Here is a 26,129-nt window from a genome sequence, read left to right as displayed (position 1 = left end):
AAGACAGTTGACATTTTTAATGGTAGGTAGAGGAACTATTGCTTTTCCTACATAAAAGTGATGACATAAGAAAAAATATCAGAGGAAATATTTCATATCACTACTCTGGTTTCAAAGCTGTGGCCGTGTTATTTGCTTTTAGAACCATGCAGTGTGGATATTGGTATTTTTATAAAATGTAACTATTAGTAGAAAAAGCACAGTTCAACACAATAGATTTCAAAAATATAAACTTCACCCTCAAAATGTAAGAAAATACCAATGACATGACCTATGGTGTTCTCTTTCCCACCCTTTCTCACACCCATTCAAAATAATTAACCTATGCCAACATTCAGAATGCCTGTGTAGTGGGCAGAGCTTTCCTCTCCTGCCATTTTTACACTAGATTATATTTGCATAGAAACATACATACGTGGGGGCCAAAGCATATAGGCCTGAATCATGGAATCTGTACATTACATGGAACTGAGGTGCACAAATCATGATTTCAGGTTTATGCACATTGTCATTCCACATGTAAAACGTTATGCAAAGGTGAAACCAATGAGTGCGTGGCAGGTAGAGCCAGGACTGAGCTTGGGGATCAGAGATCATCCACTGCACATATATGCTGAATGTCTTCACAGGGCTATCACTCCTCTGTCTCCAAAATTCTATAGGACTGAACATTAAGGATGAAGATTATATTATAAATGAGAAGGCACCCCGGCACCAAACCTTTTGCCACAGTAAAAAAATAAATAAAGTGCCATTATTCAGCTGTGTGATTAGTGAAGTAAACAGCCTGATCTTGAGCCTTTGTATCTAACTTCTCCCCACTCCCATTTTTTAATTAAAGGCATACATTTACAATTATTAAATTATTAAAGCCATTTTCAAAACACGTGAATGGGGAATCAACTATTAAACACACAAATGTGACTTTACACATATAAAAAAAGTACTGGTAGTTTAAAAGCACTAGCAAAAGTTAGATAAAAATATTACAAGTAAAGTCAATTCAGAATAGATCTGGGCCTCAGGCAGATGTTACTGAAGCTTGTAGTAAAGGGTTGTAATCACATGCATATCCCATCCTCAGATCTTCCTGAAGCCTCTATTCATATTTGAATAGAGGTTTACATGCTTATTGTAATGGGACATATAAGGAGTCTACATGCTTAAGGTCCTATTTAAAGGCTTCCATTGCACAGACATCAGGGGTCCCAGAAATAAAGCAGGATGGCATGAACACAATCTACCAAATTAAATTGGCTTTACATGGCTAAAGGAACTTTTGTAGTTAGCATGAAATGAATTTTCTGGTAACATTGACAAGTTTAAACTAAATGTATCATAACAAATCATTTTGCAAGATAAAAAAAAATTATGCTCTCTTTGAGCCACTGAGGCAAAAAATCTCTTACCTTAGAAATGGTCTAGATCAGGGGTGTGCAACCTGCAGCCCTCCAGGTGTTGTTGAACTACACCTCCCATCATCCCTGATCACTGGCTATGCTGGCTGTGGCTGATGGGAGTTGTAGTCCAGAAACATCTGGAGGGCCGCAGGTTGTGCATCCCTGGTCTAGATTAAACTGAACTCAAAGTATTTTGTTAGCACACCTCTCCTCCCATTGTTTTGACAAACAGAAAATCTGCCACCGCTTTGCAATTTTTTAAAACACCACTTGAATAAACAACAGAATCTACACCAAAATGGTTAAGTGCTGATTTGCAAAGTAAAGAAACATTTTGATAGTTTGCAGAAGTTAAGAGGTTAAAAGCAAAGTGCACCACCTGCAACCAAATTGCGCTAAAATTCCCATACAATTTTTGATAAATCAAACCTTGAGATTTAGATTTGATCCATAGTTTCTGAAGAAGTACAGTGGTGTTGGAACTTAAATCATGACCCTTTCGTGCTGTTTCTGGAATGCTTCCAGCAGGTTCTTCAGTATTCATTGTCCCATTCAGCTCATTACTGGGGTCACTTCTGACCTCATCAGCAGATGTCAACTGTAATTTATTTTTGGTGTCATTCTTCTTTAGCTTGGAAGAGGACTGAGGATTCCATTTGTCTGTGTAGCTCTCAGCACTAGTATAACTTTCATCATGAATAAATCCATGATTAACACATCCTCCAGGTTCAATACAAGGTTGGGAGGTGGTAGCAAGGCTAACAGAGCAAGAAGCAGGAGAGTCATGGCAACCAACAGAAACTTTTGGAAGTACAGATTTTGGTGTGTTATACTTACCCACAAATGCACCAAATTCAACAGCATTCTCTCCATCAGCAGCCTTAAGGACTATAACCTGGTCGTCCTTTGTGGTACTTTCTAACTGGCTTTTACAGCTGGGCTGAGAAGGAGTGCTAACGAAAAATTTAGCTGTCGAAGATGTTAGATGTGGCATGCTGTTTAACGAAGTGCCCGTCTTTTTATTCTTTTGAATACATTTCGATGAGTCTGTACCCTGTACTCTTTGACGAAGTTCTGGGGGAGATAGAGCTCTTGGAATTAAGGCACTGCCCGAGGAACCTGCCTCTGGAAAGTTGAATTCATCCCTCTTGGGGGGCCCAGTCATCTTATGTCCAGAATCTCTTTCATCTTGCATAGAAATGTTGCACAGTAAAGCATTATTACTCTCAAGTCCTCCTTGAGGAAAAGAAGAACCAAATACATTGCCAATGCTGTGCTTTCTCCACATGGAAGATCTTAAAGGACCGTCATCAATGGGGTTTTGTGCCAAATGCTTTGAGATACTCAGTTCTCGTGTAATTTCATTATGAACCTTGCTAGCTTCTGAAGCCTTCTGGGCAGTTAATGTTTTCAAAGTATCCACCGTAAGAGCAGAGAGGTCTTGCAAGTGGCCAATCTGTGTATCGAGAGAGTGCAATGAACGCTTGATATAGTTGACTCTGTCACTAACCTCCTTGATTTGGATGCACATTTGCTCAACGCTGGAAAGGGAAGGGAGAAGATACCATTGGGAGAGAAAAAGGAGAATCAGACTTTTCACTGAACACACTGAGTTCTCAAAACACACAAAGACCACAAGTACGCCATGTGAAATAATTAAGGGTCTGTTAGCATAAAACGGGGTTGGACTAGATGACCCTCAGGGTCCCTTCCAACTCTGCAATTCTATGATTCTTTGATAACAACCCACCCATACAGAAGGTTGTGTACTGTGTTTCTGCCTTGCTGCTCTGGTCTTCTGCTCTGGTCTTACATCCTTCCAAATCAACTCCCAACAATCAATCTTGAAGACAATTTGTATAATCAGCAAGGTTTGTCCAGTAGCTTGCCCGGAATAGTTAAACGACAAGCCCATGTCCAGACAACACACTAAGACAGAATATGGGTTGGCTCGACAGCAGAATGACCAGGGAAGAGTGAAGTGATTTCCTCCCCCTGAGCTCATGCATTCTGCACTAACCCATGGTTTGCCTTAGAGTGACCTGTGAACCACACTTGACAGATTAAGTGTGCAACATAGATCTGCTAATTGAGGATAATGCTTCATGTGCCTGATGATGTATGCTCTAGTCCATGAAAGCTTATGTTCATATGTGGCCTCTGTGTTGCTTTCGATGCAAACAGACTAAAATGGCTAATGCTCTGGGATTTGATAATTTCATAATGGACCCTGCCAATCAAAAGTCCACATGTTAAAACTGGCTGCTGTACAGTTGGTCAACATCTGCTATGATAAATGTAAACCAGAGTTTGATTTAAAAGTAACTGAAAATGTGCTATTCAATTAGCTGTTCCAATCATTCCTGGAAAAACTGAAAAGAACAAGGTTGAAATGGTCATTCCTTATTATTTCATACCGTTCAGAAGTAACTCTAATTCTCTCTTCACTTCCAGAATGGAATTTATCATCTTTTTCATTGAAATACATCTCAACACACAACTCTTCAAACTCATGAAGCTTCTTTTGATCTTCTTCTGTTAGAAACAGTTCTAGAGAATGAAAGAAACAATCCATTTCAGAAGCTTGCTAATGAACCGCTGCAGAAAAGAAGTAAAAACAGTGAAAAACCAAGGAAATGAGTATTCCCTTAGCCAAGGACCTCACATCATGAGTGTTGGATGTAAGTATATCTGGTGTTTTTTTTCAATTTCCCCAAGTTAGGTACACTAGAATATAATGCACAAAATAGTTTGTTTGTTGGGTTACTAACACATCTATTCATATACTTTTAAAGTACAGTGGTACCTCGGTTTTTGAACAGCTTAGTTCACGAACAACTTGGAAATTGAACGCTGCAAACCTGGAAGTAGGTGTTCTGGTTTGGGAACTTTTTTCAGAATCCGAACTGTTCCATTTTGAGTGTTACATTTCCTTTTTCAGTGCCACACTTCGTTTTGAGTGCCCCCAGGAGCTGAATCGGGGCAGCTCAGCTGGGGAGCACAAACCCCTCAATAGACAGTGTGACGGAGCTGCACCTTCCCAGCCGAGCAGCCTGATCCAGCTCCTACTCCTGTGCAAGCAGGAATGGGGGCAGGGATCTCTCAGCTGGGAAACTGAGGCTTTGCACTCCCTAGCTGAGCTGCCACGATTCAGTTCCTATTCCTGTGCAAGCAGGAGCGGATATCTCTCATGTCAGCTCAGCTGGGAAGCGCGAAGCCTCCCTTCCCAGCTGAGAGATCCTCACCCCTGTTCCTGCTTGCACAGGAGTAGGAGCTGGATCGGGCTGCTCAGCTGGGGAGGTGCAGGCTCCGTCACACTTTCCATTGAGGGGTTCGTGGCTAGGAGCTCCTTCTCCCCTCAAGGGAGAAGCCACACACCCCTCAGTGGAAAACTGTGACGGAGCCTGCACCTCTCCAGCTGAGCAGCCAACAAACTTGAAAAACCTCATGAAAAAGCAGCAACACAACAAACTGAAAAAAGCAAACCAACCACAAATGAATCAAAATCACAAGAAAACATAAAACACTGACCCTAATCCTTATCGTAACCCTAACCCAATCCTAAAATTAACCCTAACCCAGAAATTGTCTTGTTAGTAAAATTCATATTAAATTGCTGTTTTAGAGGTTGTTTTTAAAGTCTGCAACGAATTAAACCATTTTGCATTACTTTCTATGGGAAAACGCGCCTTGGTTTTAGAACGCTTTGGTTTTAGAATGGACTTCTGGAACAGATTTAGTTTGGGAACCAAGGTACCACTTTCAAACCTCCTTTCTCACATACCTATTACTGGCTCACAAAAGAAGCTCTTAATCAGGCTGGGGATCCTCTGGCCCATAGGAGGTCTGGCCCAAGTCCCAATGTGATATCAGGTGTGTGACAAGTGGGAAAGCAGCTACTGTACCAGGAAACAATGAGGATCTTCAAATTGTTCCTGATAGTTCTTCGCAAGGGAGCTTTGATGCTGGTGCTAATAAGCAGACTGGTGCTGTCAGCAACTCTGCGGAAATCCGCTGCACTACAGAGTTGCCCATCAGGAACTTGCAGAGTGCTGGGATCTGCACTTACAGCAAACCCGCAAGAGGGTCTTGCCATAAGTGCAAGCGTCCCTTCACAATGCTGGCTTGAACTGAAAGTTGAAATGCAAAAGGTCTTCCTCTGTAGGGGCAGCTGGTTTTCTTTTGGTATTGCCAGGTGATTGACATGGAGGTGAAAGGTCCTTCCCAACTATCAAAGAGGTCCGTGGTGATGGTGAGAACAAGTCCTTGTTCAGCTTTTTAAGAATTCCACTTATAATAAAAGCATTTTTGTCTTTTAAAAAAAGCTAATTGCCACTTGTAGCAGTGGTTGGGCAGAGATAAAAAAAGTGCTGTCATCCTAAGTCCTCTTAAGGATTCTGTTCACCCCAATCCTGAAACAAGGCAAAATGTTCTGTCCACACACCCACACCCAAATTGTCGAGCCTCCACTCCCACTTTGCCATCCACTAATGGGACAGTGAACTGAGGGGTGGGATTTTGCGTAAGACCTACACATAAACCAGGCTCCTATCAATCCCTGGATTTCACATAATGCAAAGAACAACCCAACGTTGCATATTTTTTGTTTGTTCTTACTTGGCCCATCAGAAGTTTTGTCTTTCTTTCTCTGCTTGCATACACAGCAGAACAGGGAAGCCAAATGACTAAGAATAATAAGAGGAGGGGGCAGGATAGGCTTCTCGTGATATGCCATAACAAAATGATAACGCTGGTATTTCCACACAATGTTGGAAATTGCTTTCACCTGTAAATATACATTGCTAAACAAAAAGAGAAGAGAATAAAGAAGGCAAACATTTTAGTTTGATAATCTTAGAAACTAGCAACAATGATATTACATTCTGCTCTGTACAAATATTAAGAGAGTACAAACAAAACAAACAGCATAACTTCTATCACATTTATTTTATTTATTAAAAAAACATGCTACTATGTCATAAAATAATCAAAGCAGTTTACAATAATATACATTTAATAAAAACATGGATTCTTAAAAAATCAGAGACCATCAACTATTATGGGGATATGTTTTCTTAATTTCATGCATAAGGCTGTCAGCAGAGAAAAAAATTTCAGCAGGCATTTAAAGGTTCAAAAAAGAGGCATCTGCTAAATTTCTGCTGGCAGAACATTATATATTCTTCTGACACTCTTGCAAATGATCTCAGCTACTGTCCCTAAGGTACCATAGACCATAAGTTGTTCAGGGCTTTGTAAATTAATACAAGGACGTTCAACAAGGCTTGGTCATAGATGGGCAGCCAAGTGCATATGTTTTAATGATGGTGTGACATGTTGTTGGTCATGTGCCACCATCAGGCATTTGGCCACCATATTTTGCACCAGCTGGAGCTTCCAAACCAGGCCCAAGGGCAACCCCACAAAGAGGACATTGCTGTAATCCAACCTTGAGGTTACCAATGCATGTACAGGTGAAACTCGAAAAATTAGAATATCGTTGAAAAGTCCATTTATGTAAGCAATTGTTTTCATTAGCTACTGGAGTTTAATATATGAGATAGACTCATGACATGCAAAGTGAGATGTCAAGCCTTTGTTTGTTATAATTGTGATGATTATGGTACAGTGGTGCCTCGCAAGACGAAATTAATTCGTTCCGCGAGTCGTTTCGTATTGCGAAAATTTCGTCTTGCGAAGCACGGTTTCCCATAGGAATGCATTGAAATTTAATTCCCATAGGAATGCATTGAAATTTTTGTCTTGCGAAGCACGACCATAGAAAAATTCGTCTTGCGAGTCACCTAAAAAAATCGCAAAACCCTTTCGTCTAGCGAGTTTTTCGTTGCGCGGAGCATTCGTCTCGCGAGGTACCACTGTATACAGCTGATGAAAACCCCAAAGTTGAAATTGTTAATTTGGGGTTCTCATCAGCTGTACACCATAATCATCACAATTATAACAAATAAAGGTTTGACATATCTCGCTTTGCATGTTATGAGTCTATCTCATAAATTAGTTTCACCTTTTAAGTTGAATTACTGAAAGAAATGAACCTTTCCACGATATTCTAATTTTTCAAGTTTCACCTGTACCATGGTAGTCAGTTATTGCTGTACAGGAATGGCCATAACTGGCAAACTAGACAAAGCTGGTAAAAGGTATTCCTAGCTACAGAGCCCTTTTGATCCTCTGGTGACGAAGATGCATCTAGGAGTACCCCATTGTCGTATAATCACCAAGCTACTTTTAAAAGCACTGATTAAATATCAACTTAAAATGTGAAAAACATACTTGAAAAAGGCGATGAGAAGATTAACCATAATAATATACTGCAGGAAAAGGTAGACGGCCTGAAGGAAGGGTGTCAGCCATGCTCCAGTAACACATGGTATGATTGTTTGGGAATCATTTGCACATACTTTGCAGATTAAGAAAAGAAAAAGAAATGTTTGACAAAATTTAGTTTACTTGTTACTTAGAAGCAAAGCTCTTTATAGTGCATCAGCAAAATATTATCACCTATATTTTTTCAACACACAAGTAGCAGAAGCCACTGCACAGCTTAGCCCTAAACAGAAATGTTATGAATAAAACAGGTCTGTGGGCATTAAATACCCAAACTTACAACCTCAGCAACTGGGAAGTTTATTTAAATCAGTTAAGAACTGTCTTTCAGTTCATGTCCTTCAAAATGAAAAATAAATAAAGCTTTTCAATAAAATAAAATAAAATTCCTCCATATTTATTAAATGTATATCCCACTTTTCCGTAATATAATCATGTTTACCAAAATAATTTTGTTTTCATAGTCTGAACAAATACATGTATCATTGTAGATGAAAAACTAAAAATTTTAATATCAAAAGAGATTTTTAAGTTTGTTTAATCATGTTTTTTTATTTTAGGTTTCTTTTAATGGTTTAAAATAATATCTTAATATTACATACATTAGAATATACATAAATAATCCCTTCATTTTTTTTTATTTAGAAAGGTTTATAAAACACTTCATCACACTACGTGGGATATACAATACAACAATCTAGATAAAACACAGCTAAACTCCAGAATTTTTTAAAAAATATATCAATAAAGCAATAAAATCATTATGAATTAAATACAGATTCTAGATTAGCCCTCCCATCTCTGTGCTCTTTAGACACCAGAAAAAGTGCCCCTCGCCTCCTAATAAATAGAAGGAATAAAAATCTCTTACCATCAATTTCATAAGCATAAACTTCACCAAAGATCATCCAATAGGGCCTAAAGACAATATCTCTTGCTAAAACCCAGGATGGTTTTTCATTAGGATAAAGTATTGCCTTTCTGGGGACTCCAAAACTGAGCAGCACAAGTGCCATAATCACTACAATGTAAAACATGTTGGCCACCTGTTTAAAACAGAGTTAGAGACAGTTAGTGGAGACCCCTCACTTACACCCCCAAAACTATAGCCCAACCCCATTTTTGTTGTTTACATTCATATTCAACACATTGCCTCACATTTAGAGGCACTCTGGACTTGTTTTTGTCCATCTCCACTGGTCAATCACCTTTGGACAGTAAGTAAGTAAATTTTTATTTATACCCCCTCCCTCCCCAGCCAAGACCCCGGCTCAGGGCAACTAACATCAAATATCAAATACATTAAAACACTATCAAACAACTGATACAGCTTAAAAAATAGAATCAGGATAAAATTAAATTACTGCCCCTGAATAACAACCATAGGGGTCGGGAACCTCAAATATACATCTGCACAGCCAATCACAATAATTTCTACATTCCACCCATCCCAAGGGGTAACTTTTAAACAAACAAACAAACAATTCCAAGAAGAGTGGCTTAGGGAGGGCAAGTGGCCACTTTGAACTTTCATTTTGACTTTATTTCCCTTCTGAGTTCCTCAGAAATGCACTGTAACTTCCATAAGAATTAGGGCAAGACTGTGAGGAGCATCCCACCCCAATCAGATGCATGCATTTCAATTTGAGCCAATCGGATGCATGCATCTGCAAGATCCCTGCTGCTCTTCTCTGAGGCACAGCTAACTTCCCCCTTTTTGCAAATACCTAGGGACAACCAGTCTTTGAAACAGCAGTATGTATCTGTGACTTCAGTGTTCAACTGCTAAGTTCCCAATAAACTTAAATAGACTTTTTTGTGTAAATGTCTGAGTGCCTACAGCAGTGGAGTACTGGAGAACTTCTGGAACTTCCAGCTACAATATTTCAAACTGATCATATGGTGTGAAATACTCCACATGCCAATATTGTGGCTTCTTGTTTTTCTCCACCTGTCCTCCTTCTACACATACAGCAAACTGCCTTAGAAAAACCAATACACAGCTGTCCATCTTTATTGGTGGAATACCTGTTTCACATGACTGTAAAATACAACACTTCTGAAATGTTTGCAAATAAAAATTATTTAAAATATACCTCAAGGACCGCCTCTTCCCATTTGAACCTACCCGGATCCTGAGATCATCTTCTGAGGCCCTTCTTCGTGTGCCTCCTCCTCAAGAGGTCTGGAGGGTGGCAACACAAGAACAGGCCTTCTTTGCAGTGGCTCCCCTTCTATGGAATGCTCTCCCCAGGGAAGTTCGCCTGGTGCCTTCATTGTACACCTTAGGTGTCAGGCAAAAATGTTCCTTTTTAACCAGGCCTTGTTCTGATTTGATTGACATCCTATGCCCTTTTAAAATGTGGGCTTTTAGGGGGAAGGGGGTTTATTGGGTTGTTTTATTTATTTATTTATTTATTTATTTAGTGGTTTATTTTTGATTTTATTCTGTGGAATATTAATATTAATAATCATCATCATCATCATCCAACACAACACAATTTTAATTTTGGTAGGAAAAAAGCTTACCATTTTCCCAATCATCATGACATAAGGTCCAGCATGTTGGTTTACAGCCAAAAAATCCAGTAATCTCACATACCAAAAGATTATATTCAGGCAGTAAGTTAGCCTTCCAGCAACAAAAACGTAATTTGAATTGTAAGTATCTTCACTGAAGTTTCCCTGTGCTCCAAATCTTAGTCCAAAACCAATGAAGAATGTGATAATGGCTACAGTATCACTGACATTGAAGTAATCATTAAACCACACTTTAGTCTTTTGACTGATCTTGCCCGCCTCTGACATAAAGATCTGTTGTAAAAAGAATGAGAAATTGGGCACAGTTCATTTTGTCTTACATCAAAGGACATTAAAAGGCAGGTAGCAGTTATATACATACTGGTACATCAATACAAAACAAGTTTAATGTAAATCAAAGACAGAAGCCATGGTAGGAAGTGGTTCCATGCACTACAGCAGGCATAGGCAAACTCTGGCCCTCCAGATGTTTGGGACTACAATTCCCATCAGTCCTATCTAACAGGACCCAGTGGTCAGGGACGATGGGAATTGTAGTCCCAAACATCTGGCGGGCCGGATTTTGCCTATGCCTGAACTACAGTAATGAGGGACTCTGGCTTGCATTCATCATGCTTAAAGCTAATAAACGGAGAAATGAATTTGAATCCAACAAAATGGAAGAGAAAGGAGCATGTTTCTGTGGCAAGCCCCCAATTTACAACATATGACTTGCAGAAAACGAGTATTACATCAATACCCTACCATAAAGACTGCCACATAAACCAGTCCTGCAATGAAGCCAAAATGGTTGAAATAATTTGTGTATTCTTGGCCTGTTGACCGCTACCTCCATTGTTATCTCCTCCCTCTGTTGCTTCCCTGTGTAAGCCCCTTGGGTTAACTACCTGTCAGACCTGTTCTGGGTAAAGCACCATGGCATTATATAAACAAACATCATCTAGACAGGCCTATAGAGGTAGCAAAATTAAGAGAAATGCAAACTCTTTTCCTAACTAATGCTCCAAGTCAGACATAGTCTCATCCTTTATGTCAATTTCCCTGGTCTATTAAACTCTGCAGGATGTTGGAAGCCTATCCCTCCACCATGCAAAGTAATGTGGAGAGAAGTATTTCAGGATTTAGTGTATTAAAATTTCTTCTTTCAGAGCATTTTAACCCAATACGGGACTTGCCTGAGATGCAATTATGGATAGGACCAGCACTGTGTTTTGAGAATTGCATGCCCGGCCACCTCATTGAAAATTTTCATGCGCCCCAACTGGCGTGCCTGGTTCCAGTATCTACTAGACAACTTGGCCCAGTATTCCATTATTATCCCAAAGCCATTTACACTAAAGACACATGGTTAGGATATAATGAAAGCATGTTAAATGGGACATGGTTGAAATACTAGGAATATCTTCAATAGAATTTACAAATGGGTCTGTTCAGAACAGTGGCACAGCATGTAGGGGCAAAGCAGAAGTGACCACATACTTTTGTGCCCTGTCCATACACATGACTGTCTCAGTTAAGGACCCATGAAATGTCCATGCATACACCCAACTATTGCACAACACTTTTGTGCATAAACAATGTGCATAAGCAAAATGCAGAGTTGATTCTTAGACTAGGAGGGATATCAGCTGTGTGGTTGGTCCTGTGCATCCTGCATTTTTTGTGTGCAGGCTCTACACAAACATTAGGTGTGGGTGACGGAAGCCTTAACACTGGACAGGCACAGCTAGCTGGCAGGCATTAGACCATCTCTGTTTCAGCATGGAAGAACAGTGTCCATTCCTCTCTGCACCAGAGGGAACCGTGCCAGAAACAAATGTGTAGTCAAGAAAAAACCTTGGCTTCCAATCCTGGTTTGCCCGGAGAGAAGCAAACCCTGAGCCCAGGTTTGAGTAATGTGACAAAACAAGGTAACTAGCTTGTTTCTTGGCAATGGGGCAGCACCAGGAATGGTAGAGACACAAAGTGAGTACTGTTATTAGTTGTGTGCACCAGCTCCTTGTTTGAATTAAACCATAGTTTATTTTTAATTATGGCTTGACATTACATTAACCAGGACAGCATGGAAAGGCACAACCTTCTCTACAACTTTTGCACAGCATATTTATGCTGACTCTTGAAAGTATATTTAAATCCTCTTCTGCATTAAAGAGCACGTTACAAATGCAAATATACCTCACGAATCTTCTCAACAGCCAAGGTGAAAATATATGCAATGACAATCCATTCTTGAATTGAGGGCAGCTCTTCCATTTTCACAAGAATCACAAATGTATAAAGCATCAGAAATCCTAAGTAGGCCAACTATAAAAAGTAAAACATCAAAAATAAATATTAAGAAAAGTGGTTTTTTCAAAAAAAAGTTCTTTTTCCGAAACAAAACACAGAAACAAAAAACTCACCGTGTTAAACCAGAATTTCACTATTGGTGCATGATAGAAGGCATAAAACTTTCGCGTAATGGGAAGCCTCTTGGGTTTTATTGTTGCCTCCATGTCATGCTTTCCTTCTGTACTGTCCAAGACCCTTACTTCTTTAAACACTTCCTAACATTAAAATAACACATTTTAAAATCATGTATGAGAGTAAAGTTAGTCTTCGTTGTTAAAAACATGTTAGCGTTTGTGTGTAGAATTACCATTGGTATCTCTTCCGCTATATTTTGAAAGTTGTTTTCACTGTCTTCCATAGTCATTTGATGTGCATCTTGAGACTGTGGAATATGGGACATTTCTGCCTTGGTTTTGTATTCTAGCATTAGTATGGTAGGGGGAATTAAGATGCTCAATATTACCTGTAAGATGTGAACATCAAGTTATTAAGACAAAATACTTCCCATTCACTAACACGTTTTTAAATAATAACAAAATCAGAACTACCCAGCACACAGAAGTCCCCTCTTCCCCCCTCTCCCACATTTCAGCAAAATCTGTCAGGTAGCAAGTAAAAGATGTAGAAGAATGATTAGGTTTTTAAAATTTTTAACTACTACAGATACACATAGAACACTCCATAATATTCTTGAGGGAAAAATATCTGCAATTTCTTAAAAGTTGTTAGACAAAATGTGCTCAAATAGATTTCTACCCCTCATCCTAATGCTTTTATCAGTATTAGACTGTGTAGAGGCTGCAGAAGGCATATCTCCCTAATGCCATTGAAGAATCTTAGATTCTGAAGCACACCCACCCACCCACCCACCTTCATAAAATGAGTGTTACTCTTAGTTGACTAGCAAAGCAAGTTAGAGATGACAAATTGGAACACAAGACAGACAACAGCACGTCATACTTTAAAATGATGCTTAAGGATGGTCTGTATCAACAGTGTACTTTTACATAATAATTTTCTTATTATATTCTAACGTAGTGGGGCAAATTTTCAGTGCAGTATCCAGAGAAACACACCTCTTATTGTTAATCCAGACTATATGGCTTAATTGACATATGCCATTCTGAAAACCTACACCCACTCACATCCTGCTGATTTGTCTGAATTCTGTTAAGCCTTCTCACTTGCTCAGCTTCAGCTACTAAAATATAAATATGAAGTTTCTACATCAAATTTTACTTTACTACCCATAGAAAGCATAATGACATTTCAATTTTACAAGGGGGTTTCAGTCTGTTAATGTTTCACCACTACATTTTTAGTAGTAGATTAGTTCTCATGATGATCTAAGTATCCACCTCTGGTTAAGGGCTACTTGCCTGGTTTCTGCCTTCTACATTTCTGTACCTTTTTTAAAAAAGATAATAAAGCATCAAAAAAAAGTTATTGTTCATTCCAGTATCACCTCTAACTTTGATTATGTTAAAGAGCTGTTTTGCTTAGCCTACATAAATATTACAGTGAAGAAAACTTTGCATGGCTATGCTTTCAACATGTCCCTTTCACTTAAACATTACTAAAATAACAGCAAAAATTGATTCCAAGGAAGTTGTATCTATAGACTAGTTACCTTGTACCATGAATTCTTCCTCATGTTCAGCCTTCCCATCCACATATCAGACAACAACATTTGTGTACAAGTATGAGCTACGAAAGGGCGAAGCCGTGAAGACACTGCTAGTTTAAGGCAGGTGGCATTACTCCAGTTTTTTAGCTCGTAAGTTAGCAACTTCATAGCCATAGTTTCATCTTGTCGGAATGACTGTTCTAATAGCTCAACTGCCAGCTGCCCAAACTCACTGTGGGGGGGACGGGACACAAAAATCACAAGACATACAATGTTAAAGATGCACACACATATTAGATGCCAATTCTTCAAACACTGAACTTCCTGAACTGAATGGAAGCACCTGCTTAGTACTGTTGCAAGGGAGACACCCGTGGATACAACTCTGTATGGCAGAAAAGAAAATTGGTTTCATCTCAGCACTTCCCTGTTACTCTGAGAGAGTAAAAAGGCATACCTGATGCATTCTTCTGCATCTATACCCAAGATTTCCCTGGACCAGTTATCTGTTGCTGGATTTCAGGAAGTGACATCTAACCAGAACAAAAATAATTCAGGCTTTTCAAAAGGATTTGCAGTTTTAGAAAAGCTAGCAAGAGATTGTAATTAACCAGCCAGAACAGACAAAAAGGGCGAGTGGATAACAGCTATGGGAAATGAACAGAAAAAAATGCATATGGCACTGTGGTTAAACTCCATCATCTACCAAAGCCCAACCTGACATTCTCCAATTTCTGCATCTTCAGCATTAGCTTCTAGCAACTACTATGAAACAAGAAGCTGAAATTTGTCTTAAGGATTTTAACAAAATAGAATGTTTACTTTGAATACTGTTTCAGTTCTTCCGAGGTATCGTCAACAAGGTCACTTTGTTTTGATTCATAGGCCATTGAACGATATAGCTTGCAGGCCACTAAGGCTTTCGCCATGGATTCTTCACCATGTTGCCAGAAAAAAAGAGCCATTTTTTGCCTCTTCATTAGTACTGCCCACAGTAGCAACTCATTCAGAGGGTAAGGAAAGCGCCTTGTTTCTGGATCATCAATATCTACTATGTCATCTTTGGTTTGCTTCTTTTTTCCTTCTTCTGCAGTGTTATCGGCCTTTAAAAAAAAGGTAGTCATTTAAAGGTTTTACAAGGGCAGCTAGAATTATAAAGTTTAAAGAGAAAACACAACAGTAAAATGTGGTACTCAGACATCGATATTTGTTAAAAATTCACCAGGAAGATACTATTTCAGGTAAGAATCATTCAAAGAAAGGCACCAAAATAACCCAAATAAATATATCATAAAGAAAAGTATCAAAATTACCGGATACAAGCTCCACCCACAAATAAGATAATTTTAGCCTGTGATAGAACCTTGCTACAAAGAAATGCCATGTGAGCATCTCTGAAGCAAAAGGGAGAAATACAAGCAAGCTTCCACAGCCACAAAATCAGAGATAAGGAACTTTCATTTAGCTTTCTTTTTCTGTGCCAGCACCTGCTTATAATGTCTTTTTGATATAGGAGAGCTAGTGCAGCTGAGTGAGTTGCATTTGCAGCAAATGTTTGATGTCATTTAGCTTTCAAAATTTCTCAGTTCATTTGCATGCGTCAGAAAAGGAATTGCTACAATTATAGAGATTATCTGTATCACTTCTGCAACTCCAGTGTCAATTATGGTATGTGTGCTTTAAAGGCTGTTACAAGAAGTACAATGCACTATTTATATACACCTCTGTACATGCCAAGATCACATCACAAAAACAAGAGCCCTGTTCCAACTTCATCTCCTTCAAGGGCAGCTGTGTGCCTCATACCTTTGGTTTGTAAGGCTGGGCAGTTTTGATGAAGTGATTATGTCGCATTTTCTCTTTCTTATCCACCCTGTTACCAAAAGGTTCGTGGCTTTTACGCAATTGAGGGGTGCTGCCTGAAGCATTTCGCCCAGACCGCTGGTGGTGGGGAAACAGAAAAACATGTTTATAATGTAGTACAGTGCCTTAATTATGTGTAATCATTGATATGCACAGAAACTCATTATCTGAAGGACAAAACCATAAATATTTGTATATAGCCAAGACAAAGTAGCTTATTTTTGCATAGTGGTGAGAATATAAGCTGTGAAGAGTCTCAGTTCGACTCTCATGTCGATTACAAGCTTCCTAGAAGCCTCTAGGGCAGTTCAAGGTCTCTCAGACTCAGTCCCCATCTACAGTGTTGGAATGATAGTGGCCCACCTTGCAATATTCTTTTAATATTTGCTGAGATAATAATGCAGAATGCTTTGGGCACAATCCAGCAAAAATCGAAGCACTTAAGTGCAGCTGGACCGTGTCCAGTATATTACTATTGATACTGTCACAGAGAAGGCAAACCAGTAAATTGCACAGTTCAAAGTCAGAGCTAACTCTTTATTAGAAAAAAAACATTATCTTCACAGACTTGGCTGAGTGTCAGGCCTAAGGAGCACAGCAGCTCATTCCCTGTAGGTCTTATTCCATGAAATCAGTTACCAAGACTAAAGGTCCCTGTCTCCCCACAGCAGTCTATGTCTCCTCCTCTCCAGGGCTCCTCCCATTTCATGTCTCTCCTGGTTCTAGGAGTCATGGGTGGAGGGGATCCTTTCGCAGCAGGAGAAGAAACCCGTGACTCTTAACAAGCGTAACTCATCTCTGCCTCTTGACCTCCCTTCTTCCACTCATCTGCTTCAGCTTCTGCCTCTGATTCCTGACTTCTCTGTTTCACAGACTCTCCTAGCTCACTAAGCCCTGTTACATCTTCAGCTTCTGACACCACCTCTTCACTGTCTTCTCTCTCTGACCACTCATTGTCATCCCACCACCACTCCCTGTATTCTGAGCCTTCTTCCCTTGGTGGTTCTCAAGCTGGTTCCTACCACCATTCCTGTGTCTAACCAATCCATGACAACTACTATGCATTTTAGTACATCTGCAGCCCCAGGCAGCATACTACATTGTCTCAAGACAGACAGATGCAAACAAACATACATTGGTACAGTTCCAAGTACACAAAGCGCTCTAGAGATCTTAGGACAAACACCCTTCGAAGAAACGAGCTGTTGTTATTTTACATTAACTGAATTGTTTAAAAAGGTTAAATACTACCTTTTATGCATTTTTTTTAAAAAAGAAACCACATACCCGATTGCTGCCACTGAGACTGTTGTATATCACTCTGAAGCGTTTTCGTGTGTAGGTGCATCTGTAGGTTCCTCCCATCAAATATTCCACAACAAGCCCCACATCAATCAAAGTGAGTTTATATCCAGGAGGAAGGTTTCCCTGGGAACAAGACAATATTAACTTAGCACTAATACATGCTGCAATCTCTGTATCACATGATGTCATTCTGCAAAAAGAATGTGAGGGATGTTTTGCATGAAAGTGGTTCTGTGTTCAGTCCCAAGCACCCCCCAGGGAAAGACACCTGGGGTCACTGGTAGTGGGGCAACATGGACTAACAAAGTGACTCCACATCTCAATTTAGATGCAACACCAAACTATGGTTTGAGTATCTGGAGCAGCCCAGATGCATGCCCTTCCTTCTTCTGTGCATGAGTTCCTTAGTTTCCTTCAAACACAGAAAGGACATGAAGCAATATGTAGCTGCGGACAAGCTTCCATTTGAACATGAAGCAAAGTGCACCCATTTTTTGTGTGAATGACATTCTAAAATTCTAAAATTACCCGAAAGCAAGTTCTCCACTATACACACCACAGTAAGTGCTTAAAATGTTATTAGTACAATGACTATATGAGAAGGCTAATTAAAACGTAGTTTCTTGTTTGTGTGCATCTAGAGATGTTGAAGTGTTTTAACAAGAGCCCTACCTGTTTGACATCTCGAACAAGATGAAGCAATGCTGGATTTGTTGGGCCTTGTTTCTTGATGTAGAAGAGAAGAATGCAGACTTTTAGATACACTGAGGCATGTGACAAAACAAAGTAGTAGAATGACAGATTGCAAAATTGTGTTTTTTTCAATTATCCAGGTTCTACATAACTCAGTATTTTTTAAAATTAAAACAGAAGCACTATCTTCTACATGAATAAATAATTTGACTGCTGCTTAAAAAAAAAAAAAACAAGGGAAGCACCATAGCAATTTGATTTGCTATACTTATAGAACAACTCTACCTAACCAAAGCTTTCACCAGGCGTAAAGAAAGACTATGCTTCCCTGCAAACGTGAAAATAAAAACTGATCTTTTGATAATTAACAGCTTTTTTTTGTATTTTTCACTTAGAAGAATCATGTGAGTCAGTAAGATATGTCCATCCTTCCCTAAGGGTTTAATCCATAACCCAAAATAAGGCAGTAACTGGCAGCTATAATTTCCCTCCTAGCCTTTCTCCTAAATAATTTTGGGGCTAATCATCTGAAGTGTGAGGAGGGTTTGCAACTACTGGCTCCCTTCCTTAATTTGTGTAGCATCCCTTCAATCTAATTTCTCAGTCCTCTGCTGTTTCAAAACACACTCATTTCTCTTGAGCTAGATTTTATCACTTTTTAGCCTTGTGAAAGAAATGTCAACTATTTGGCCTTCCAAAAGATGCAATCAATATATCTTTACTGTGGTCAAAGACCAAACAGCAAAACTGGCAACAGCAGCATATGCTTCAACAGCATCAAGAGGCGGACGTAATTAAAGATTCGCCTATAAACTTATTTATACTGTATCCAAAAGATGCAATCAGCATTTCAATTTCCACAGGTAAATTAAATGCCATCATCATAAGCTGGTTGAGATCAGCTCTTGAATGCAGGATAATAATATTTTCTTCAATGCACGCTCCAAGTGCTTGCACAATCAGAATGCAGGCTCATGTTTTACACCTAAAATTCTGTACCGTTGCTTAAAGTTACTGATATAAAAATGACAACCTTCCATTAAACACCCCCAATTGTTACCCAAATCAATCTCAAAAATGTTGGTTTTAATGTATGTATATGGGGTTTCTTGCTTTTAAAATACTATAAATCACTCTCTTGACATGGCAAAAAGTGACTAATGGATGTTAATAATAATAATAATAATAAAAACATCCACTTACAGTGTTGTAAAGTTCTTCCAGTCTGGGAATTGTAAGAAATTTGTGCATGCTCACTCCATTTTCAATAAGAAGTTTCACAAAGGCAACTCTATCCATAACAAGGGCATCTAACATAGCTTGTTCCAAAGACCCAACCTGAAGAAATAAAGACAATCCTTACACTGAAATAATATGAGAAATGAGAAAACTAGTATGCCAAAGTCTACTATATATTTTGAAAAGTTGTTTTGTTCCTTATGCATCTGGACACCTCTTAAGAGGTTGAAGTTAAATTCTGCATAAAGGAACTTTCTTTTGTGCCAACTGAAGTCTGAAAGTTGTATCTGCAGTGAAATGCTAATGATCCCCACCACAGACACTTAAGTTTAAATGGATACCCCTATTAATCATAACAAACAGCACAGAGAAATCCATTCTCCCCAATGAAAGCAAGTGTTAGTGCCAAATCCAAATCAGAAACCAGATTGAAATGGGCCTAAATTACTAGTGAGAGCCAAGAGTGTCTGAAGTTGCATGGCAACCACAGCTGCTCAATGACCTTGCAACTTAACTGTTGAGCACCTTGCTAGTTCACATTATGCTCTTAGTACTCATCTTTGCACTAAGTACAGTTGTCTGTAAAATATAATTTGCTCCAAACAGGGAAAGGGGGCAATTTGCACAGGAGAGGGAAAGGCAAAGAGTGTCTGAGACTGTATGATTAGGTGATCAGGAAGCTTTCTGTCTACACCAGAGCATTATGGTTTTGACAGACGATTCCTTAACAATAATTCAACAACTTATTAATAAGTCACCGCTATGAACAACCATGTCTACATACCAGCCACTGCTGTCCATAAACAAAAACATGGTTTTTGGCAATGTCAACTCTGTCCCACGCAAGTGTAAGGACAAGCTGGTCAAACGCAGAAGCATTTGTGCCTAGAAAACAAACACAGAAAACAGATTCAAACCTGTTCACCATAAAATTCTTGTTTTCAGCTGATTTCATGCCTTAGCTTATGCTAGAGAAATAATGCATAGCCTATACAATTCATGGTAAAATAGAACATATCTGCTGGAAAAAAAGATATGTCCTCGTTTAGAGTGCTACAGATTATGGCTCATTACTAAAGCTGAGCTGAAAAGGGCAGAATTTGTGAAAGCTTATGTCAATTGTTAGTGGGTAGTTCCCTAGACTGGATGGAGGGGAGACTGCCTGTTCTTGAAGGTGTTACACTCCCTCTTAACATGGAGTAACACCCGGTAACATGGAGTGCCTTCTGTCAACTTTGGCTGGTAGCCAGATATGCCTCTATCCGGACAGAGACAGTCTAACTTCTGTGGCCAAAGCTCTGGTAACCACTAGGTTGGATTACTGCAATGAGTAATGCATGGGGCTGCCTCTGAAGACAGTTTGGAAACTTCAGCTGATGCAAAATTCCATGGCCAGACAGACTGATCACCAGAACAAGATGTTTTGGGCATATAACACTGATCCTGGCCCAACTGCACTGGCTGCCAGTTAGTTTCTGGGCCCAATTCAAAGTTGGGGTGTTGACCCATAAAGCCTTAAATCGCTCAGGACCTCAATACTTTAAGAACCACCTCTCACCATGCTACCTGACCTGGACCCTGCTTGCCAACCAAGGCCTTTCTCTATGTCCTCTTCCCGAGAGGTTCAGAGGGTGGCAACACAAGAACAGGCCTTTTCTGTGATGGCTTCCCATCTGTGGAATACTCTCCCCAGAAAGGCTCACCAGCAGCCATCATTACATGCCTTTCAGTGCCAGGCAAAAACATTCCTTCAGCCATTAAATAATCTATGGCCTGTTAAATGCGTGAGGGGGGGACTGTTATTATGATTATTTTATTATCATTTTATTATGGTTTGTATTGCGTTTTTATTATTATGCTTCATTAAATATGTTCTTAATGTTGTACACCACCCTGAGATCTTCTGATAAATGGTTGTATATAAATCAAATAAATAATAATAATTAACAACAACAATGTCCCCAGTAATATTTTGGATGGTACTGTGAAAATGAAAGAAAGTGTTTGCCTATTCAGATCCAGAAAGCAATGCACTTACTTTGGAAGAGTTTTATGAAGTTATCACAAAGCTATATTGAAATGGCTATGTAGGATGAGATGACACTATGCAAAGCAGTGGTAGCCAACCTGGTGCTCCAAGGATGCTGAGGGACTACAACTCCCATCAGTCCAATCAGAAAACCCATCATCCCCACCCCAAAAACATTCAGTGCATGCTTAATTATGATATGCTTTTAAGGTCAAAAGCTTACCTTTTAGCAGCGCTGTAAGGATTGCAACATCAATATCTTGATGCTCATCAGATCCAATATGGAACACAGTGATCTATTTTGAAAATTATATTGGGAAGGGGGGGGGAGTTTTCAATCTCATAATAGTTCCTTTACATATGGTTGATTTGTAACAGTTCATTTGTCTAGCCATAAACCATAACAAAACTAAAGAAAATACATTAAAATAATCTGCTGTTGTATATACAGAATTCCAAAACCATATAAGGAAACTGCAGAATAATTAACTGCAGTAAATAATCAGCAGTACTATTCTACAGTTAACAACTGCAGAATAGTACTACTAATATAGTACTATTACACATTTAATTCAGAGACCACCATTTAGAGCTTAGCAAATTCCAATTAAAAGAAAAGTTAATGCCATGTGCCTTACAACACATCAATATAATTAAAATATACACACATTGACAAGCATTTAAGGAAAAGATAAGGTAAAGGACCCCTGGATGGTTAAGTCCAATCAAAGACATCTATGGGGTGCAGCGCTCATCTTGCTTCAGGCTGAGGGAGCCGGCACTTGTCCACACAGAGCTTTCCGGGTTATGTGGTCAGCATGACTAAACCACTTCTGCTACAACGGAACACTGTGACAGAAGCCAGAGTGCATGGAAATGCCGTTTACCTTCCTGCCGCAGTGGTATCTACTTGCACTGGCATGCTTTCTTTTTTTTTTTTTTATAAGATTTTTATTATTTTCCAGTAAAACAAGAGAAAAACATAACATAACATAAACACTAACATTAACACAATAAAAAACACATTACATAAACACCATCGACATAGAAAACAATTAAAACAAAACCAAAACCAATACATACCTAAACTGGAACACCAATCTATCTCTTACTACTTAGCAAAATCTAGTTTCTGATCTTCTAAAGGGACCTCCCCCGCTTTCCCTCCTCTGCCTTCAATACTAATATATTTTGGTAACATCCATTTTTAACATTGCAATTCATTATCCAACCTTTTATACTATCGTAGAGAAAAAACTTAACATCTTATAGTATCATGAAATAATTCTTAAATCAATCTTATACTTCTTTTCACTTAAGCTGCTGCTATTAGTCAGTTACATATCTCTTCACTAATTCAAAATTCCCAAAATCGTCACATCAAAATCTTAAAACTTAACATCAAAATCCTAAAGTCTTAACACACTATCTTCAGGGTACCATAAATCCATCCTTATTCAATTTTTATCATTTTCACCCTATTCCCCTTCTTACCATTTTTCTGCTCTCTCCCATGCCCCCCCACCATTCATCTTTACATTTCCCTCTGTTGTCCTTGTTCAGTGTCATCTTATAGTTTATAAATCTCCTCCTTGGGCGCCTCAAGAGGCACCAACTCTCCTCTCCGAGCAACTTCATTTCGCAATTTTGGTATTCTTCCACTTGTGTCTTCAAAAATCTTCTCACCTTCATCTCTGGACTCCCACTCCAGAGACTAGATCTTGTAGCTCCAGTCAAAACATCAGCCCTGTGTCTCTCACTGCACCAGGGCCGTCCATTTACCTGGGGTTGCTGAATCAATTCGTCCCATTTTTCCAGCACCTCCCCCAGTTCCCTGGAGAAGTCTGCTTCCAAGTTATCAAAGTTCTCCCAAGTCTGGCTGGTCTCTCCTGCTCCACAACAAATTTTGAAATTACGCCCTAACCAGTCCATTTTCCACTTCACAAACTCCAATTGCAGAAGGATTTTTCTTTGTTCCTGGGTAATACCCGGATCTAGAATCAGTTTAAAAGCGAAAGCAAGCATGGTTGGAGAAGACAAAGGGTGTCAAATATCAGTAATTTTCCATCTTGCGTACTAGTTTTCCAGCGCCATTTTCCCTGAGACAGGGTGCCAAAAACGGTTCCAAAAGCCACAGAAGAGATATTTCCAAAGTCTTCAATCCCCACACAGGGATTTAATCCATATTCTCTGTCAGAGTGCTTCGTAGCAACATTGTATCTAGTGATGCAGCTGCAGCCACTTGAAACTTAATTACCTCCTCTGCACAACAAAGGAGAGGAACGGGCTTCCTTTTAACATCCCTCCCGGTTGCCAATTATTCAAATGTAAATCCAATTAGTCCCGTACTTACAGCAGCCGGGGTTCTTCTTTTTTCTTTGAAGTTAGCAGGAAAAGCTTGGTGCTCAGGTCTGGCAGAATCGCTGCTTTGATCTCCTGGGGGGGTGCATCCGCCTCTCCAGTCCCGTGTCGGAGCTCCGCTCGCTTGATTTCCCCCCCTTACGAGGGTCAATCAAGAGCAGAGACGGCACGTCTGGGACCCACGAGGCCGCGGTCCACGGGACGCTCTTCCCGTGGCTTTAAGGGGCCCTTGGCGCAGACAAGGAGACCCCTAAAACCCCCCGGGAGCGGGAGCTCTTTAGCTCCGCTCCGCCATTATCCGGCACCAAACCGGAAGCCCGCACTGGCATGCTTTCAAGCTGCTAGGCTGGCAGGAGCTGGAACAGAGCAACCGGAGCTCACTCCATCGTGGGGATTCAAACTGCTGACCTTCTGATCAGCAAGCCCAAGAGGCTCAGTGGTTTAAACCACAGTGCCACCTGCTCCTCTAATAAGATAATCATTTATCTCTGCATGACATTGGTGTGAATAAAACTTGCTTAATGCTTCCCAAATTATGTCCGAGGTTCTTGCATATTCAGATGATGACATGATAAAATCAAATGCCAGTTCTAACCTCAGTAAGTTTCACTAGACTAGATATACCAAGATGCTAATTTTAAAAATATTAATTGTGGCCAAGATCCAAAGGGCTGCTTTGGGCTGGCCCAAGGGCTTTCACTCACCAATGAGATTTTCTACAATGCCTGTTCCCTGGTGATACACACACAGTGGAGTGGTTCAAATATAACCAAAGCTTTATATAACTGAGCCTGCAGTTAGGTCTGAATTTTTATATAACAATTTCCTCTATCCTTTCTTTGTTTAAAACAAGAAAACAGAATAGTCTGTCGTTTCAAATGAATCACAGGACATGGTTTGTGTTTGCCTTGCAAGCCAGTGTTAGAAATCAGCATCACAGAATCAAATAGCAATTGCAAGGCAAGCACAAATTTTAATTTGCTAATTCAGGTGTATCAGCAAATGACAGCTTGTCATAAACCAAGAAGAGAGGGAATTGTAACACATGAGACAAGTAGGGAGTCTGAAAACCGAAACCTACTCCAGGGTTCACAATATGTTATCATCACACAATGGATTGGCATTATGTTTGGTTTTTGAAAACCTTCATTGGTTTTGATTAATACACTTATTCAAGATCTGCAGGTACAACACAGTTCTTTGGACAGATCTTTGGATTTTGACTGAAAGGCAAAAAAACAAATATCAACCCAATGGAAAAAAGGAAAGCGTAAACATATTTTTTAGAAAGAAACAAGGCTCAGCTCAGACATGGCATCACCTTGTGGGGTTGCTTCCAACTAAGTTATTGTCATTGCTCCCTTAGTGCCTTTGGGCTTGGCCCTAGGATGGCAGACTCTGGAGGAAGGTGTGGAGGAATGGGGGAAGGCTGGTCTATTTTAATTTTTCATAGGTGGTGTGATTTATCAAACATTTATTTAGAAAAGTGCAATACTAAAGAGTGTTACTACACAACCCTATTGTCAAGGTATAGTATGAAGAGATTTACTCACAAGTTCTCTTTTTTTCATGCACTCCAGCAAGGTCTGGAACAAATGAACTGCCTCGCTCTGACCAAAATTAAATGTCTTTTTGATGGTTGAAATAACTTCAGGTTCTGCTCCATCAGGAATATTCCTGAAATGAAACAAGAATCAATTGAAACACACAACCATGTGAAGTATTCTTCCCATCAAGGGGAGGGGCTGTGACTCAGGAGGTAGAGGGCAAGGTTTCAGGTTTAATACCCAGCAACTCCAGTTGAAAAGATCTCAGGTAGCAAGAGATAAAAACCTTGGACGGACCTTGGACAGATGCTACTTTGAGAAGACAATACTGGGCTACATGGACCAATGTTCTGACTCAGCAGAAGGCAACTTCCTATACTTACACTCCCTCTTCTGTTTGTTTATATACATAAGCTAGGATGTCTGCAGCTCTGCCAGTCCCCTCACAGACCACCACTGGCACAGGTGGGTTTTCCTGAAGATATTCCAAAACTGTGAGGATAACATTCGGGCCACCTTCAAATATGAGTGCAACCACAGGGACACCCTGGCCAATTCCTAGACAAAGGAGGTTAAAAAAAATGCAAGTTATTTTTTCAATATGTCTTTTTCGGAATAAGCACAACACAGTTCATTAAAACTGAACTCAGAAAGAATGACTTATACTCAAAAAATGTTTATAAAGAACCGGAGCTGCCCACAGGGCTTTGTATATCTAGAACAGAAGTGTTATTCTTAAAAAATGCTAAGCTAAGCCCTGCAACGAAAAGCTCAATTATGCAGCCTGTATAAATTAAGCAGAAATGTGGGATTTGTTATTTTATACAATTTATTTTGTGGTTTTG

General features: G+C 39.6%; 1 protein-coding gene across 5 annotated transcripts in view; it reads right to left on the bottom strand.

Moving 5' to 3' along the window:
* The window catches only part of TRPM7 (transient receptor potential cation channel subfamily M member 7), a 70,826-nt gene that overhangs the window by 12,689 nt on the left and 32,008 nt on the right, over positions 1–26,129 (bottom strand). For 2 of the 5 annotated variants that reach the window (XM_033167505.1, XM_033167506.1), the window contains exons 8-26: positions 25,668–25,842; positions 25,291–25,414; positions 21,600–21,672; positions 20,132–20,232; positions 19,312–19,446; positions 18,088–18,141; positions 17,398–17,538; positions 16,054–16,188; positions 15,070–15,350; positions 14,251–14,479; positions 12,928–13,083; positions 12,692–12,835; positions 12,465–12,593; positions 10,278–10,562; positions 8,620–8,794; positions 7,695–7,821; positions 6,018–6,202; positions 3,818–3,950; positions 2,238–2,941 (exon numbers count right to left, since the gene is read on the bottom strand). In XM_033167505.1, coding sequence (XP_033023396.1) covers positions 2,238–2,941; positions 3,818–3,950; positions 6,018–6,202; positions 7,695–7,821; positions 8,620–8,794; positions 10,278–10,562; positions 12,465–12,593; positions 12,692–12,835; positions 12,928–13,083; positions 14,251–14,479; positions 15,070–15,350; positions 16,054–16,188; positions 17,398–17,538; positions 18,088–18,141; positions 19,312–19,446; positions 20,132–20,232; positions 21,600–21,672; positions 25,291–25,414; positions 25,668–25,842 — 3,486 coding nt within the window. Of the gene's footprint in view, positions 1–1,829; positions 2,942–3,817; positions 3,951–6,017; positions 6,203–7,694; positions 7,822–8,619; positions 8,795–10,277; positions 10,563–12,464; positions 12,594–12,691; positions 12,836–12,927; positions 13,084–13,999; positions 14,028–14,250; positions 14,480–15,069; positions 15,351–16,053; positions 16,189–17,397; positions 17,539–18,086; positions 18,180–19,311; positions 19,447–20,131; positions 20,233–21,599; positions 21,673–25,290; positions 25,415–25,667; positions 25,843–26,129 lie in introns of those variants that run through there. The other 3 variants (XM_033167504.1, XM_033167507.1, XM_033167508.1) reach the window with 3 other exon arrangements.

This window comes from Lacerta agilis, chromosome 13, assembly GCF_009819535.1.
Source record: "Lacerta agilis isolate rLacAgi1 chromosome 13, rLacAgi1.pri, whole genome shotgun sequence".
NCBI classification, from domain to species: Eukaryota; Metazoa; Chordata; class Lepidosauria; order Squamata; family Lacertidae; genus Lacerta; species Lacerta agilis.
Note: the sequence above shows the minus strand (reverse complement) of the source record. Positions and strands in the feature narration are given on the sequence as shown.